Below are 14,488 nucleotides of genomic sequence, written 5' to 3' on the forward strand. Positions count from 1 at the left end.
AAATTTGTGTGGAACCACAAAAGACTTAAAATAGCCAAGGCAAACTTGACAAAGAAAAACAGAGCATTACAACTTCCTGAGTTCAAACTGTATTGCAAAGCTATAGTAATCAAAACAGTATGACACTGGCACAAAAACAGCACTTCCACCCCCTACCCTGGCCTACCTGGCTCAGTGTTTAGAGTGTCAGCTCACATACAGAAGGGTTGCAGTTTGTTTTTTAAATAAATATTTTTATTGATTTCAAAGAGGAAGGGAGAGGGAGAGAGAGAGAGAAATATTGACGAGAGAGAACCATTGATCGGCGCCTCCTGCACACCACACACTGAAGATGGAGCCCGCAACCTGGGCATGTGCCCTCAACAGGAATCAAACTGGGGACCCTTCAGTCCGAAGGCCAAAGCTCCATCCACTGAGCCAAACCAGCCGGGGCAAGCTTGCAGTTTTGATTCCCAGTTTAGGGCATACACCTAGATTGCAGGTTCAATCCCTAGCCTCATTTGTGGGGAGGCAACCAATCAATATGTCTCTCATATTTCTCTCATATTTCTCTCATATTTCTCTCTCTCTCTCTCTCTCTCTCTCTCTCTCTCTCTCTCTCTCTCTCTCTCTCTCTCTCCTCTCTCTCTCTCTCTCCTCCCTCCTATTCCTCTCTTCTACTCCTCTAAAATGCAATGAAAAGAGTATCCTCAGGTAAGGATTAACAACAACAAAAAGAGATATTTATACCCCCATGTTCATTGCAGTATTATTTACAATAGCCAAGACATGAAAACAGCCATGGCAGATTTGGCTCAGTGAATAGAGTGTCAGTTTGTGGACTGAAGGGTCAAGGTTTGATTCCAGTCAAGGGCACATGCCTGGTTTGCAGGCTTGATTCCCCGTGGGGGTGTGCAGGAGGCAGCTGATCAAGGATTCTCTCTCATCATGGATGTTTCTATCTCTCTTCCTCCCTTCCTCTCTGAAGTCAATAAAAAATATATTTTTAAAATATATTTTATTGATTTAATTTATTTATTTATTTATTTTTTACAGACAGTAAAGGAGAGAGATAGAGAGCCAGAAACATCGATGAGAGAGAAACATCGACCAGCTGCCTCCTGCACATCCCCCACAGGGAATCAAGCCTATAAACCAATGCCCTTGACCAGAATCGAACCTGGGACCTTTCAGTCCGCAGACCAATGCTCCATCCACTGAGTCAAACCAGTTTCAGCAAAATATATATATATATATATATTTTAAAAACATGCAAATAATCTGTGTTTATCAACAGATGAATGAATAAATAAAATGTGATGTTATATATACACATACAATGGAATATTATTCAGCTATAAAAGAAGTAAATTCTGCCATTGGTGGCAACATGGATAAACCATGAGGGCATTATGTTACATGAAATAAATCAGACAAAGACAGATACTGTATAGCTTCACTTATCTATGAAATCTAAAAAAAGTAAATTCATAAAAACAGAGCAGATTGGTAGATGCCAGAGGCCAGGGCTAGTTGAGGGAAAATGGGTGAAGGTAGTAAAAGGATACAAACTTTTATTTATAAGTTTTAGGGATGTAATGTACAGTATGGTGACTACAATTAACAATCATTATATATTTGAAAGTTGCTAAAAGAGTAGATCTTAAAAGTTCTTATCACACAAAAAATCATAACTTTGATGTGTTAGCTGACCTTACTATGATAATCATTTCACAATATATACATATATAAAATCATTATGTGGTATACTTTAAACTTATACAATGTTATATGTCGATTATATACACTAATAAAAGAGAAACATGCAAATTGACCATCATTCTGCTACACACACCAGCCAATTAGGAGGGAATATGCAAATTAGAAGGATAAGTAATATGAAAATATTATAAAAAAGTTAAAATAAAAAGTTAAAATACTTCTATACAGCCTTGACCGGTTTGGCTCAGTGGATAGAGCATCAGCCTATGGACTGAAGGTCCCAGGTTTGATTCCGGTCAAGGGCATGTACCTTGGTTTTGGGCACATCCCAGTAGGGGGTATGCAGGAGGCAGCTGATCGATGTTTCTCTTTCATCGATGTTTCTACCTCTCTATCCTTCTCCCTTCCTCTCTGTAAAAAACCAATAAAATATATTTTAAAAAATAAAAATAAAATACTTCTATACAGACATCAACTATTATTACTATGCTTAAGACAGGTAAACAAGTAGTTGAACCTTCCTATGCATATGGGAGACATGAGACATTCTATTTTGAAGACAACTTAGGCTAAATGACATTAAGTGTCTAATGATATATGTTTCTTATATTATCAAAGGCATATTTGCCAACATCGCCTTTCTAATTTTTCAACTGTGATTGTCTTCCTCATTAAGAAACCAGAAAATGTCACTTTGTTTCAACTGCTGAAAGCTATGCAAACAGCAATAAAAAGAGAAAGATAGTGAATATGAGTTTTTTATCTCAAAGCTGAATAAACTTTTCTAATTTCCTAAAACCTATTTACTAAATTCAAAGAATTTAGAAAAAGAAATGTGATATTACCCATAATAAATAATGGAGTGCGAGTAGTTATATAATTCAGATATTTATGAGAAATGTACAGAAAGAAAAGGCATTTTTGAATTTTCAGAGTCTAAGCAATAAAGTAAAATTAAAAACAAAAAGTCATATAATTAAGTATAGGCAGCACTAGAATGCCTGGTTATGCAGATAACTTCTTCATTATTCTATCTATAAATGACAAGAATAAAGGCAATCTGTATATGTAGCATGAAAATAAAGTAATTGATTAATTAATCTTCAATTTAAACTTCTTTTTATCACGGTTGATTGTTTTCTACTGTAGTGCTTTCCAAATTTAATTTCTTAGCAGCAGAATCCTCTATTTTCTAACCGAAACCTTACAGAACTGATAAACATGAAGCTGCTCTTTTTGAAGAAGGACTTTTAGAATGAGGAAGCCAGGGCAAAATTTAACTGATCACCTCTCTTCCCCCTGCAGCAGCTGACAGGCCACGGGTGGGGAATGTCCAGCCAGCATGCCGCATAAGGCCCACAAAATCATTTGGTCTGGGCCTGCCAAGCCATTAGGGGTGAGTTAATTAAATGTCTGACCAAACATAGCAGGCTAATTTTTAAGCTGACAATTTTGTATGGCCCACAAATGATGTTATAAATATCCAAATGGCCCTTGGCAGAAAAAAAGGTTCCCCACCCCTGCCTTAGATTCATCTAAGAGTTTGAAAATCATCAATTCAAGTAAGGGGATCCACTAGCCATGTAAGATTTTATGAAAGTGGTCATGAATAAGACTGGTTATGAAGAAATAAAAACACGTCTTAATTTTGAGGCCCTTGATCCATCTTAAATAAATCATGACTATCCTCCACAACAAAGGTATATACTAGAGAATTCCTTATCAACTGGCTCTGTTCTTTTCTACTTCAGGCTTTAGTATGTGTGGGCCCCAAATATTGCTTGAGACTTTCAAAGAACTAAATCCCAAGGTGGAAATACCAGCTATTCCCATGGAAGGAAGAGAAGTATGCCTATTCATAAAGAATTACAAGAAAGTCTTTAACTTACCCAGAGCACAAGGACATTCATGAGATGGTCTATTTGTGTCCGTTTAAAAGAGGTTTTCCCACTGTTCTGCATTAATTTGGTGTCTGGCCCTAATTGAAACAGGGAAACATCAGCTCTTAGAATTACTGAATATACCCAGAGGCTTGAAATTGGGTTGGAATGTGCCTTTATGGTCATCTAACCAAACCTCTTTTCAGTGCCAGGGATAAAGCTCCTTAGTAAAGCTCATAGTTGGTGCAATAACTTCAAAGAATAGAAAATTTGTATCTAAGAATAACTCCAAGTATTTCTGCAAAGTAATCTTTCCCAGATAAGCTGAGTCAGAATAAAAGCCACAGCTTCTCTCTCATTACCACCTACTTTATTTAGCTTAGAAAAGGGGATTTTATGATAAGGAGATTTTTATTTTTAGAAAACCCACCACTGAACCCAGTTTTATTTAAAGTTTCTAACTGAGAGAGGGAGAAAGGAAAAGGCAACTATTTCTGAGGTGGAAGCTGGGGATCTGAGGCTTCTTTGGAGTTGAGACAGAAAGTCCACATTTCTTCAGGACAGGGCAGATAGTAAGCAGAAGTAAAAAGCTTTTAATGACCACAGGCACTGGAATTGGATATGACTGGGTATTGGGTATTACTGGATATGAATTGGATGTTACTAGAGAGATATGGTTGCAGAGAAAACGTAAGAGGTTTAGAAGAAAGTAGAAGCAGCAATTTCTCTGGCCTTCTACCATCTGATTATTAGTCTTATACTTACTCTAATAAAGAAATTCCATCAATGTTTACATATGAGGGAGTGGAAACGTCCCTGGTATGTGGACAAGCTTATTCAGTACATAAGCGATGCCATTCTTTCCTCTTAAGCATTCCTTGAAGGACTGGAACTAATGAGAGGTTGGCTGAGAGACTGAAAGCTACAAAGGACAGTATCTTCCAAGGGTTTGTAGAAAGACTGACCCCCTCTCCACCTCTAGGCTCAAGAGGAGTGTGGAGATCACAGTAGAACTTACACATCAATGTAGCAGGAACAGCAATTGATTCTGCCCTGCATACCTTGAGAGACTCTAGGTGGCATCAGTGCTTCTCTGTTCTGAACTTCCCAAAGTCCCCAGAGATTTTTCACTATCATGCAACCAAGAGTCAGAGGGAAATCTTAACTAGATTTGTGCTGGTTGGCAACTTCACTGCTGTTGCTTTAAGGAAAAAAAACATTTTGCTGAAAATGAGCTTTTTAGGCATAGTAATATGTGTGGGTAGTTAAGTACAGTGAAAAAAATAAGTCTATAAATCTTTTGAGTTTGGGACTAGGTGGCCTAGAAGCTGCCACCTATAGGTCAAGAATCAATGAAGACAGTTCCACCAAGGCCTCCCTGGACTCTTAAGCTTCTCTCTAGGGCTTGGGTCCCATTATTTTCCACAGAAGTGAGGCATCTAGGATCCCCAGTCTAGGAGTAAATTCTCTAGAAGGGGAGCTCTGAGTTGAGTAGAATTCACTGTAGTAAATTTTCCTTGATGCTGCCTTCAGAATGCTATCTTACTATGGTTGTTGTCAGCAATGCCCACCGTCAGTCACCGAGGGCACAGAGTAGCACAGAAGGTTCCTCCATTTTCCTGAACCATATCACAATCCGAGAAAATCCTTCATTAAAGTATAAGGGATTAGCTCCTAAATGACATCTCAAGAGAGGCCACTGATAACGATCCACACGTGCCTTTTCTTTGGCATGAACCCTTCACATTAGAGTTTACATTCTCCTCCATAATGAGCTTTGTTTTTTCTCTCCTCAGGGGAGTCGTCCACATGTATACTCTCCCCTTTTACAAGTTCCCCCTTCGCAGGCCAATTCTACGTGCACTTCTATATGTTTTCCTTCTCTTGTGTCCAATTATGATTTGGAACACAAAGCCTTCCTCTAACAAAGGAAGAGTTGATATGTGGGTAACCCATTGCTTGGGGAAAAAAGTTTTCTTTTTAAATCCATCTATCCACCTCCCTTTCTCTCTGGCTCAAAGCCATAATGTTCTGCTAAATGCCCAAGTACTACATCTACATCCAGGAGGCTGGGATCTGACTGTGGCTCAGGGAGACGTACCAGTATAAATCACTAAGCCATAGCACCAATCTGTATTCCTGATGACGCATCCTCGGAGCAGCAGCTTATCAAGGTCCAGGAGGTGGTTTTTCCCCTTATAACTTAGTACTCCTGTGAATCTGCCCAGCCTGTTATTGGGAGCATCACACCTCACTTCTCCTGAGGGGGGAAAAAAAAAAAAGAGTAAGAGTGCTGGTTCTATAATTAAGCCTCTCCTAATAGGACAGAAGGAGGCTTACCATAAAAGAGGAAAGAATCTCCCTCTTTCAAAATACGTACACATCTTTTCCTATCTTCTCCCCATTTCAGATGCTGCCCATTTCTCACCAGCTCCCTTTAGAAAGGCAGGCAATGGTTTCTGGGCATCAGAGGAGAGTAATTCTGTCTGTGACATGGCTTATCCAGAGAGAGTCACAGATGAGAAAAACCCACAGGGTAACTTATCACTATCAGTACTGCTAGACCATATGAGCTCTGAATCTGAAAAAAAATTTAAACTACTTAACTTAAAGCAAACCTAAAAAAAACACAAACCAACACCACAAAATCAAACCTAGTATTTTCAAACTGAAAATAATTTAACTTGTTCCTGATCAGTAAAGTAAAATATGCTCTTTGTAAATATGTATATAATGTTAAAAGGAGAAAGGAGAAGTAAAATTCACCAATTGTCTAGAGATACGTGCTATTTTTTAAAAAAATATATTTTTATTGATTTTGTACAGAGAAGAAGGGAGAGAGATAGAGAGCTAGAAACATCGATGAGAGAGAGTCATCGATCAGCTGCCTCCTGCATACCCCCTACTGGGGATGTGCCCGCAACCAAGGTACATGCCCTTGACCGGAATCGAACCCGGGTCCCTTCAGTCCCCAAGCCGACGCTCTATCCATTGAGCCAAACCGGTCTCGGCAAGATAAGTGCTATTAACCTTTTAAAGTACATCCTTCAACATTTTTCTACACATGTACTCATAAACATGTTTCAAAAAACAAGTTTATGCTATATATACTAAGCACAGACTATTGTAATATTTTTCCATTTATGACTATCCTATTCCTATATAATAATAGGCTAATATGCAAATTGACCAAACAGCATAATAACTGGTTGCTGTGATGCACACTGACCACCAGGGGGCAGATGCTCAATGCAGGAACTTCCCCCTAGTGGTCAGTGGGCTCCCACAGGGGGAGCGTCGCTCAGCTAGAAGCAGAGCTCATGGTTGGTGAGTGTAGTGGTGGTGGCAGGAGCCTCTCCCGCCTCTGCCTCCGCGGCAGTCAGACATCCTCCAAAAGCTCCTGGACTGCGAGAGGATGCAGGCCGGACTAAGGAATGTCCCCCCGCCCCAGTGCATGAATTTCGTGCTCCGGGCCTGTAGTGTTACAAATATTTTTCCATGTCAATAAATATCAACTTGAATATTGTTTTTTTCTTTTTTAATTATATAGAATCCACTGTATGAATAAAAATACTTTATTGAACCATTCCTATACTGATAAAAATTTGGGCGGGCAAACCTATATGCTAACTTACCATCAAAGGCAGAAAGCTGACTCAAGTCATTTTCCATTTCACCGGTAACTTGGAGAGCCTGCTTCACTTTCAGGTTGGTTTCACTAGAGTAAAGCACACAGACCCAGCATACAGGACACATACACAGCAGCAGTAGAGGTCCAGTTTCTCCTACTTCTTCATGGAGTTTTAGAACATAGATATTGCCAACAGAACTTGGGCTATAGGTTTGAGCTGTAAGAGTCACTCCTACTATTCTCTCTCAGTGACAGTATTTAGGTGAATTGGCTCTACAAGGAAGCCATTTTTAGCATACCCTCTCCCCTTTTCACTGTAACATACCACAATTCTTTTAAACAACCCACAAAATCTTGCTGAATAGATGCTCTAGAGCAGCTGAAGAGACACCACAAAACAATGCGGAGGAGGCACCTGCTCCCTTCAAGAGTAAGGAGCATGCCTAATAAAAACCTACACATACCTTCAAGTAAACAAACTCATCGCTTCATAAATATTTATAGAACTCACGAGGGGATCCCAATTAGCCATTTGCTGACATAGGAATGCACAGAGACAGAAGCAAAATAGGAGCCATATTTAAAGAAGTTTGTGGGCATTAAGAGGAATAGTTGTGAGAATGCAGACCCATTCAAAACTCTATAGGGCAAGTTCTCTGAAGATGGCATCTATCATCCTAAGGCTTTAGCTTTTGTATGCTAATGAATTTCTACCTTAAATCCTTTACAGAACGTGGTGTTTTATCAGTATATAGTTACCTCCATACTGGCCCCGGAAACTTTGGAACTCCATTCTGAAAATTTTAAGTTCTGTTAACCTCTTTCCTGTCACTCAGCATTATTAAATACAGGCAGAGAATATGAAGTTTATTTGCCCAGATTCTGTTCGCAGTGAGTGCTCAGTTAATGCTATCAAGAGCTGAGTCTTAGACTTGAGGTCCCAAGAATCTGGCCTCCTGTCTTCTCTTAGCTGGATATTTCTAGCCTCTTTAGTACTTCCACCTGAGAATATAATTCATTCTTGGCATCATGTTCTCCCTCAGTGAAAAATCACTCTAAGCTGCCTCAATCACCTTAATGGACCACTAGGGGGGAACACTTACCCATCCAGTTCTGCTGTTTCTATATATGTCATACTGTAGGGCTCACTGCTAGAGAGTAATAGTATATCAGCCTGTGGTCAGAAAAGGCAGAGAAAATAAGGAAAGCAGGAAGGCAAACTTTTAACATTCCAATGTGAGAGCAGTTTCTTTGTCTACCATGTACACCTCTCTACCATCACTGCTACCATATACACCTCTCCCAGAACTAGTCTCCCATTGTCTATAGCTATGGTGAGAGGGGACAAGAACAAGCTTCTTATCACAGGAACTGTTGGTCTCTTCATGCAAAGTGAGGCAGCTGAGAGTCCCTAAAGCAGTGGCAGTGGAAGTGCTAAAAGGCCCCCCTTCCCTTTATTTTATTGATTTTTTTACAGAGAGGAACGGAGAGGGGTAAAGAGCTAGAAACATCAATGAGAGAGAAACACCGACCAGCTGCCTCCTGCACACCCCCTATGTGCAGGGGGATGCGCCCTTGACTGGAATCGAAACTGGAACCTTTCAGTCAGCAGGCCGACCTCTTCCACTGAGCCAAACTGGTTTCGTCTAAAAGGGTTCCCTTGTACACACTTCAGCCAAAAGAGAAAAAGCCCAAAGAGGTACTCACAGTGACAGGCTGATTATTTTCTAATTTTATTACGTCTCCCACTTGGATATTCATCCATTTTTTCTTCTCCATCCTATAAGAAAATAACCCTTAAATACTTGCTCTGAGAATTCTCCTAAAGTTCTGTTTTGACAATCAAAAAAATAAAAAATAAATTAAAAAAAAGCTGAGATGAACTCAAGGCTCAGAGGACATCCAAATCAGAATATGCATATGTATAAATATGGCCCAATTTTTTCTTTAAATTACGGGTTATATTTCTTTAAATCTTATTCAAATCCAACTTTCTTTTAATCTTATAATATAAACATAATCACTATGTTGCTACAAAATCATTATTTATATATCCTTTAACTTTTTTCCTTTGGTTTCAAGTGTCATCTCTATGCAGATAAATCTCAATACGTTTATTTATTTTGTTGCTAATTTTCAAATCAGGGCGATAGTACTAAACGGTAGTAGCTGTAAGCTTTGGAGAAAAACATCTGAGTGTTTTATTTTGTCTTGATTTAACATTCACTTTTGTCAGTTCTCTGGCATTCTGTCTGCCATAATTTTCGCCAGTAGAACACAGCATTACAGCATTCGGGCTTCTCCTGTAGATAAAAGCTTGCATATATTACTTTTTAAATGTATGTTTTTAAAATAAAAATTTTAAATGTGATAGCATGTATATTTATATTATATGTATATAATGTATATTTGTATTATGTATTGTTATATATGTTTTGTTATACAAGGAGCTGTCAAACTATTACAACTTTGTTCCTGGATATTATAAAAACCATGTGTCCCCGATTCAGGAGAGGGGGAGACAGTCCCTCCCAGTTTAAAATATTCGGTCCTATTGTGCCATAAGTACATTTTTAATTTCCAAGCATTTCATTCTAACTTTTGGTTTAGAAAATTTGGTCATATAGATAGAGAAGGCATTGCTTGGACTGCAGAGGAGCTCATTTATGTTCTGTTCTCTGTTTTATGTGAATGAAAAGAAATGTGCTCTGAAGAAGGCTACTTCTAGAATACAGACTGCTTCAACAACCAGCCTCACTGCCAATGTTCAGTTAATCAGACACTCCCTGGGAGACTAAGACCTCCTGGAGTTCCGTAACACTCTGGTACTTTTCCTAATACAAATACTTAGAGGTGCTAGATAAAATAAAGCCAACATTTTTTCAAAAGCAAGGCTATATTGAACACAAAGTGAGGAGCCGGGGAAAAAGACAGGATTGAAACTGAGAACAGGAGTATGTTTTGAAGCTGTTCTTGCCCTGAGTCAGGGAGGGGATTGCCAGTCAGTATTAATAATCAATGACTTGAGTTTTACGTTAGACCTCCAAAGGGCCAAGAGATTAAGCCTTAGGCTCTTGAGAAGCAGAAGGTTGGAACTAAGAACCCCTCATAAAGCCAAGACTCTGGAAAGAGCAACACCATTAGAAAAAAAAAGTGGTCTAAAAAAACCAACTCATTGGCAAGAAAATTTGTCTATTTTATCCCGGAGGGTTGGAGCCAGGGAGTGGAGGACTCCCCTGAGAATTTGTAACCTCATGAAGCACGGGGGAAGGTGTTACCCATGAGTTACTTGGCAAAAGCAAACAAACAAACAAAAAAACCTTGGAGAGATACCACCTGAACTCAGGCCACTTAGAATTCCCATAAAGAAAGTTCCTCTAAGATGTGCTTTAACCAAAATTATTGAGAAATAAAAACAACAGAAATCGCAGCTTGCAAAACAGACAAACTTTTACAGTAGCAGCTCTGCTCAGACCCATGTGCTCTGAAGAAAGCTACTTCTGGAATACAGACTGTTTCAACAACCAGCCTCACTGCCAAGGCTCAATTAATCAGACACTCATTGGGTGACTAAGTCAAGTCAGGGCCCTGCTTTCAAACTTCCACAACACCACTCTCTGACAAATTCTTCAATAATCTTATAAAACCCAAGTGCTCCAATTACTTCATTTGATCAGTAACTCCCTAGCCTTGCAAATTTCTAAAACACTCACTTTTGTCTTTTTATCTCTATTTATGTTCTTCTAAAACGTTCTTTTAACTCTCTACTGCCTCTTCTGGTGGTACTTATGAATGGCTTCAATAGATCAAAACACTAGAGGAAATAATCCACCTTGAGTAAGGATCAGTAACCACAATAAATAAAGGGATTAGATCTCCAAGAACTTCACACTATAGAATTATCTGATTAAAATTATAATTACTGGGTGTTCTATAAGACCTATATGAAAAAAGACTGGACATCATAATTACTGGGTGTTCTATAAGACCTATATGAAAAAAGACTGGACATCAATCATGAACCTTCAGTGTTATACTTCTTTGCAACCTGCTTCTGCACACAGTGGTCAGTTTCCCACTCATACAATCTCTATTTGTTGAATTCTTCCTCATCTCTTAAAGCCAAGCACAAACATCACCTCCCAAAAGTCTTCCTTGATTCCTTTAACCAGCTATGATTGCTCATTTTTATTAATTCTTATAATAATTTTTGTACCTCTTATGACAGTTTTCATATTTTGCTTTATATAGGAATTATTCCTGCCTCTCTCCATTCCTTCCAGAAGTGAATTGCTCAAATTTGCTACATCCCACCCAATATAAACATTGACCTAACACTTGAGATAGCTATGACCAAACACCACAGCAGCAGGGTCAATGCCAATACTTTCTTTAGATTGTTAACAAAAATATGGTCTGGCCAAAGGCTACAGAAAGAATGGCCAATAAGTCATATTAGAATCCACTGAGGTTTAAAGAGAGATGTCTCCATGCTGACCACAGCACTCATAATAACCACTTGCACATTAATACCATGTCACAATTTATTAATTGCTGTAATGTATATTATTTCATTTTTATTTTCATACACATTCTCTAAGGTAGAGAATATGAGCTCTACTTTATAGATAGGAAATATGAGGTCCGGAGAGGTCTGAGGTCATATGGTGTGTTCAGGGTATGCGAGACCTAGAAACAAATTCTTCTTATGGCCAATCTGAGGTTCTTTTTACTGTTCGAAACTACCTTTCCAAAGCCCCCAGCACATCAAGTGTTCACAAGGCCAACCCTCTCCCAGAGCTGGTCCTGCCGAAACTAGCTTTCCTAGAAGGACTTACCTGCCATTCATCAGGACCAGAACAGAACGGTTGTTGACCTGATTGTCGTTTTGGTGCCTTTTCTAAAATTATAAAAAAAAAAAAAAAAAAAGTTCAGGTAATAGAATTGAATAAATGGCATGTAGAAACAATATTTTGAAATATTATCCAATGTAGTTCACCCTCTTTGTAATTTTCCTCGACCCCCCCAAAGTCATTCCACTGACACTTTTATTTCTCTATTCCTCTCCCTTCCTCTCTAAAAATCAGTAAAAAAATAAATAAATAAAATCAAATAAATAAAATAAAATCAATCAATCAATAAATAACAACACACAAATCAGGCCAACAGGCTGATTGTCTCTGAGAAACTAAAAGGGAATTCTGAAAAAGAACCAAGGGAGAAGGAGAGGAAATCTTGGCTTTAAAGATCAAAAGCAAAGTGCAGGGGATGAGAACAAACAACTTATATCAAAGGCGACAGAGGAGAGAATGCAAAAACGTGGGCAGAATGGAGTCTCACACTCCTTGGTAGGAACAGAGAAAGCTAATTATCCTTAAGCATACTCCCATCCCACCCCCAACCGTGGTCCACAAGCTTTTCCAACAGCAGCTCTGTTCAGTCATCTGTGCAAAGACCAGACAGAGGGGGACAAACCCGGTATGTCCTGGTGCTAGGACTCACATGAATCCCCTCCTTTCAGCTGAGATTGCTCCCTGAGAAAAGGGGTAGGACTGGGAAGGAGACAAAGAATCCTGAATTTTTCAGAATATTTATCCTAAAGAGATTGAGTTCTAAACCAGAAGTAAATGGGTTATTCTGAACTGGCAGGTTAAGTTTTGTTTTTTAAAAAGGGTAGGGTGGTTGTTACCAGCAACATTGAGTTTAGTTATAGAAAAATAAAGTAACATTTTGCATTGTGACTTCAGTCACAATCAAAATTTAAACCATGTGCTAATTCTGGGTTTAAAGAGTCACAGAGTTAAAAGAGCTGGAGAAACATCCTTCTTTCAAACTTTGTTCTAAATATCTATTCTGGTAAAATCAGAACTCTCTTATGGAAGATGCAAGCAGGTCACCAGGTCTAGCTTCCCAAATCCCACTAGTAGGCCTGGTACTGGGTCCTCACCCTTACCCTTCTATGCGGGACCCGCTGAAAGGAGCAGAGAGGAAGCCATGCAGCACTCACTTGGAGCGAGTTTCTCCCTCCAAGGACAGGAAGAGACATAAGGCTTTCTAAAACCAGTGTATACTTAATAGCATTGAAAGTCAGAAAGGGAGTCCAGCCAGTGTGGCTCAGTGGTTGATCGGGAGGTCACGGTTCAATTCCCAGTCAGGACACATGCCTGGGTTGTAGGCTCAATTCCCAGTGTGGGGTGTACAGGAGGCAGCCAATTAGTGATTCTCTCTCATCATTGATGTTTCTATCTTTCTCTTTCTTTCCTTTCCTCTCTGAAATCAATAAAAAGTATTTTAAAAAATAATTTGAACCCTAGCGGTTTGGCTCAGTAGATAGAGGGTCAGCCTGCAGACCAAAGGGTCCCACCTTCGATTTCAGTCAAGGGCAGGCACCCTAGTAGCAGGCTCCTCCCTGGCCCAGGCCCTGGTCGGGGGTCGGGCAGGAGGCAACCAATGGATGCGTTTCTCTCAAATCAATGTTTCTCTGCCTTTCCCTCTCTCTTCCACTCTCCCTAAAAGTGAGGATTAACGAAACAAAAAAACAAAAACAAAAAATCAAAAAAAAGTTTGAAAGTCGGAAAGGGAAATAGAGAGAGTTGGAGAGGAGAAATGAAATGTGCAAAGGGAAGATGAGAACAGGAAAAAGAGGGAGGAGGAGACTGAAGGATGAAGGGAAGATAGGTATAAAAACAAGAGAAGAGGGAATGGAGAAAGAAGGATGAGAGCAAACCCAGAGAAAGCTAAGAGGAGAGTGAAAGAAGAGGTGAGTTATTAAAAAAAAAAAAAAAAAAAGGAAGTTAACCTGGAAAAGGGGCTGAGTGGTGGTAACAGGAAGACAGAGAACGACCTTGCCTTGCCTCTTTCTGGCCATGCGTAGACTACCAATCTTGGGCCTGTGAAAATTACATATTCTTCCCTCCATTCAATGCTTCTTCTTAGCACTAGATAGTTCTGGGAAGTCCTTCTCGTCCCCCAGCCTGACTAGGTAATGAGGAACTAAAGGTCTAGAAAGCCACGTTACCATGTCATCAATGGCATCTTTCACTGCTGTTATGGACAGCACCACTATCAGGGGTATCACAGTTGTGTACCAGACCAAGGAGGAGATTTGGGGAATCAACTGTGAGAGGGAAGGAGAGAGAAACTTGAGTCAGAAAGCTTAAAGGACAATATACTTGCCCCTCCCACAACATCATTTTCATCTCCATAGGTTTATAATAAATTCAACTATCCTGGTTGCTTTTCACTGTTTGCAGCCTCATATAATCCCCAAATATAA

The 14,488-nt window shown here is 39.4% G+C and overlaps 1 protein-coding gene across 2 annotated transcripts in view; it reads right to left on the reverse strand.

Moving 5' to 3' along the window:
- Positions 1-14,488, reverse strand: part of LOC118716358 (phospholipid-transporting ATPase FetA) — a 63,665-nt gene that overhangs the window by 31,907 nt on the left and 17,270 nt on the right. For both annotated transcript variants that reach the window (XM_036433456.2, XM_045580027.1), the window contains 7 exons: positions 14,231-14,329; positions 12,051-12,112; positions 8,920-8,992; positions 8,316-8,386; positions 7,217-7,299; positions 5,683-5,841; positions 3,591-3,679 (listed from right to left, as the gene is read on the reverse strand). In XM_036433456.2, coding sequence (XP_036289349.1) covers positions 3,591-3,679; positions 5,683-5,841; positions 7,217-7,299; positions 8,316-8,386; positions 8,920-8,992; positions 12,051-12,112; positions 14,231-14,329 — 636 coding nt within the window. The remainder of the gene's footprint in view (positions 1-3,590; positions 3,680-5,682; positions 5,842-7,216; positions 7,300-8,315; positions 8,387-8,919; positions 8,993-12,050; positions 12,113-14,230; positions 14,330-14,488) is intronic.

This window comes from Pipistrellus kuhlii, unplaced genomic scaffold (genome assembly GCF_014108245.1).
Source record: "Pipistrellus kuhlii isolate mPipKuh1 unplaced genomic scaffold, mPipKuh1.p scaffold_m20_p_12, whole genome shotgun sequence".
NCBI classification, from domain to species: Eukaryota; Metazoa; Chordata; class Mammalia; order Chiroptera; family Vespertilionidae; genus Pipistrellus; species Pipistrellus kuhlii.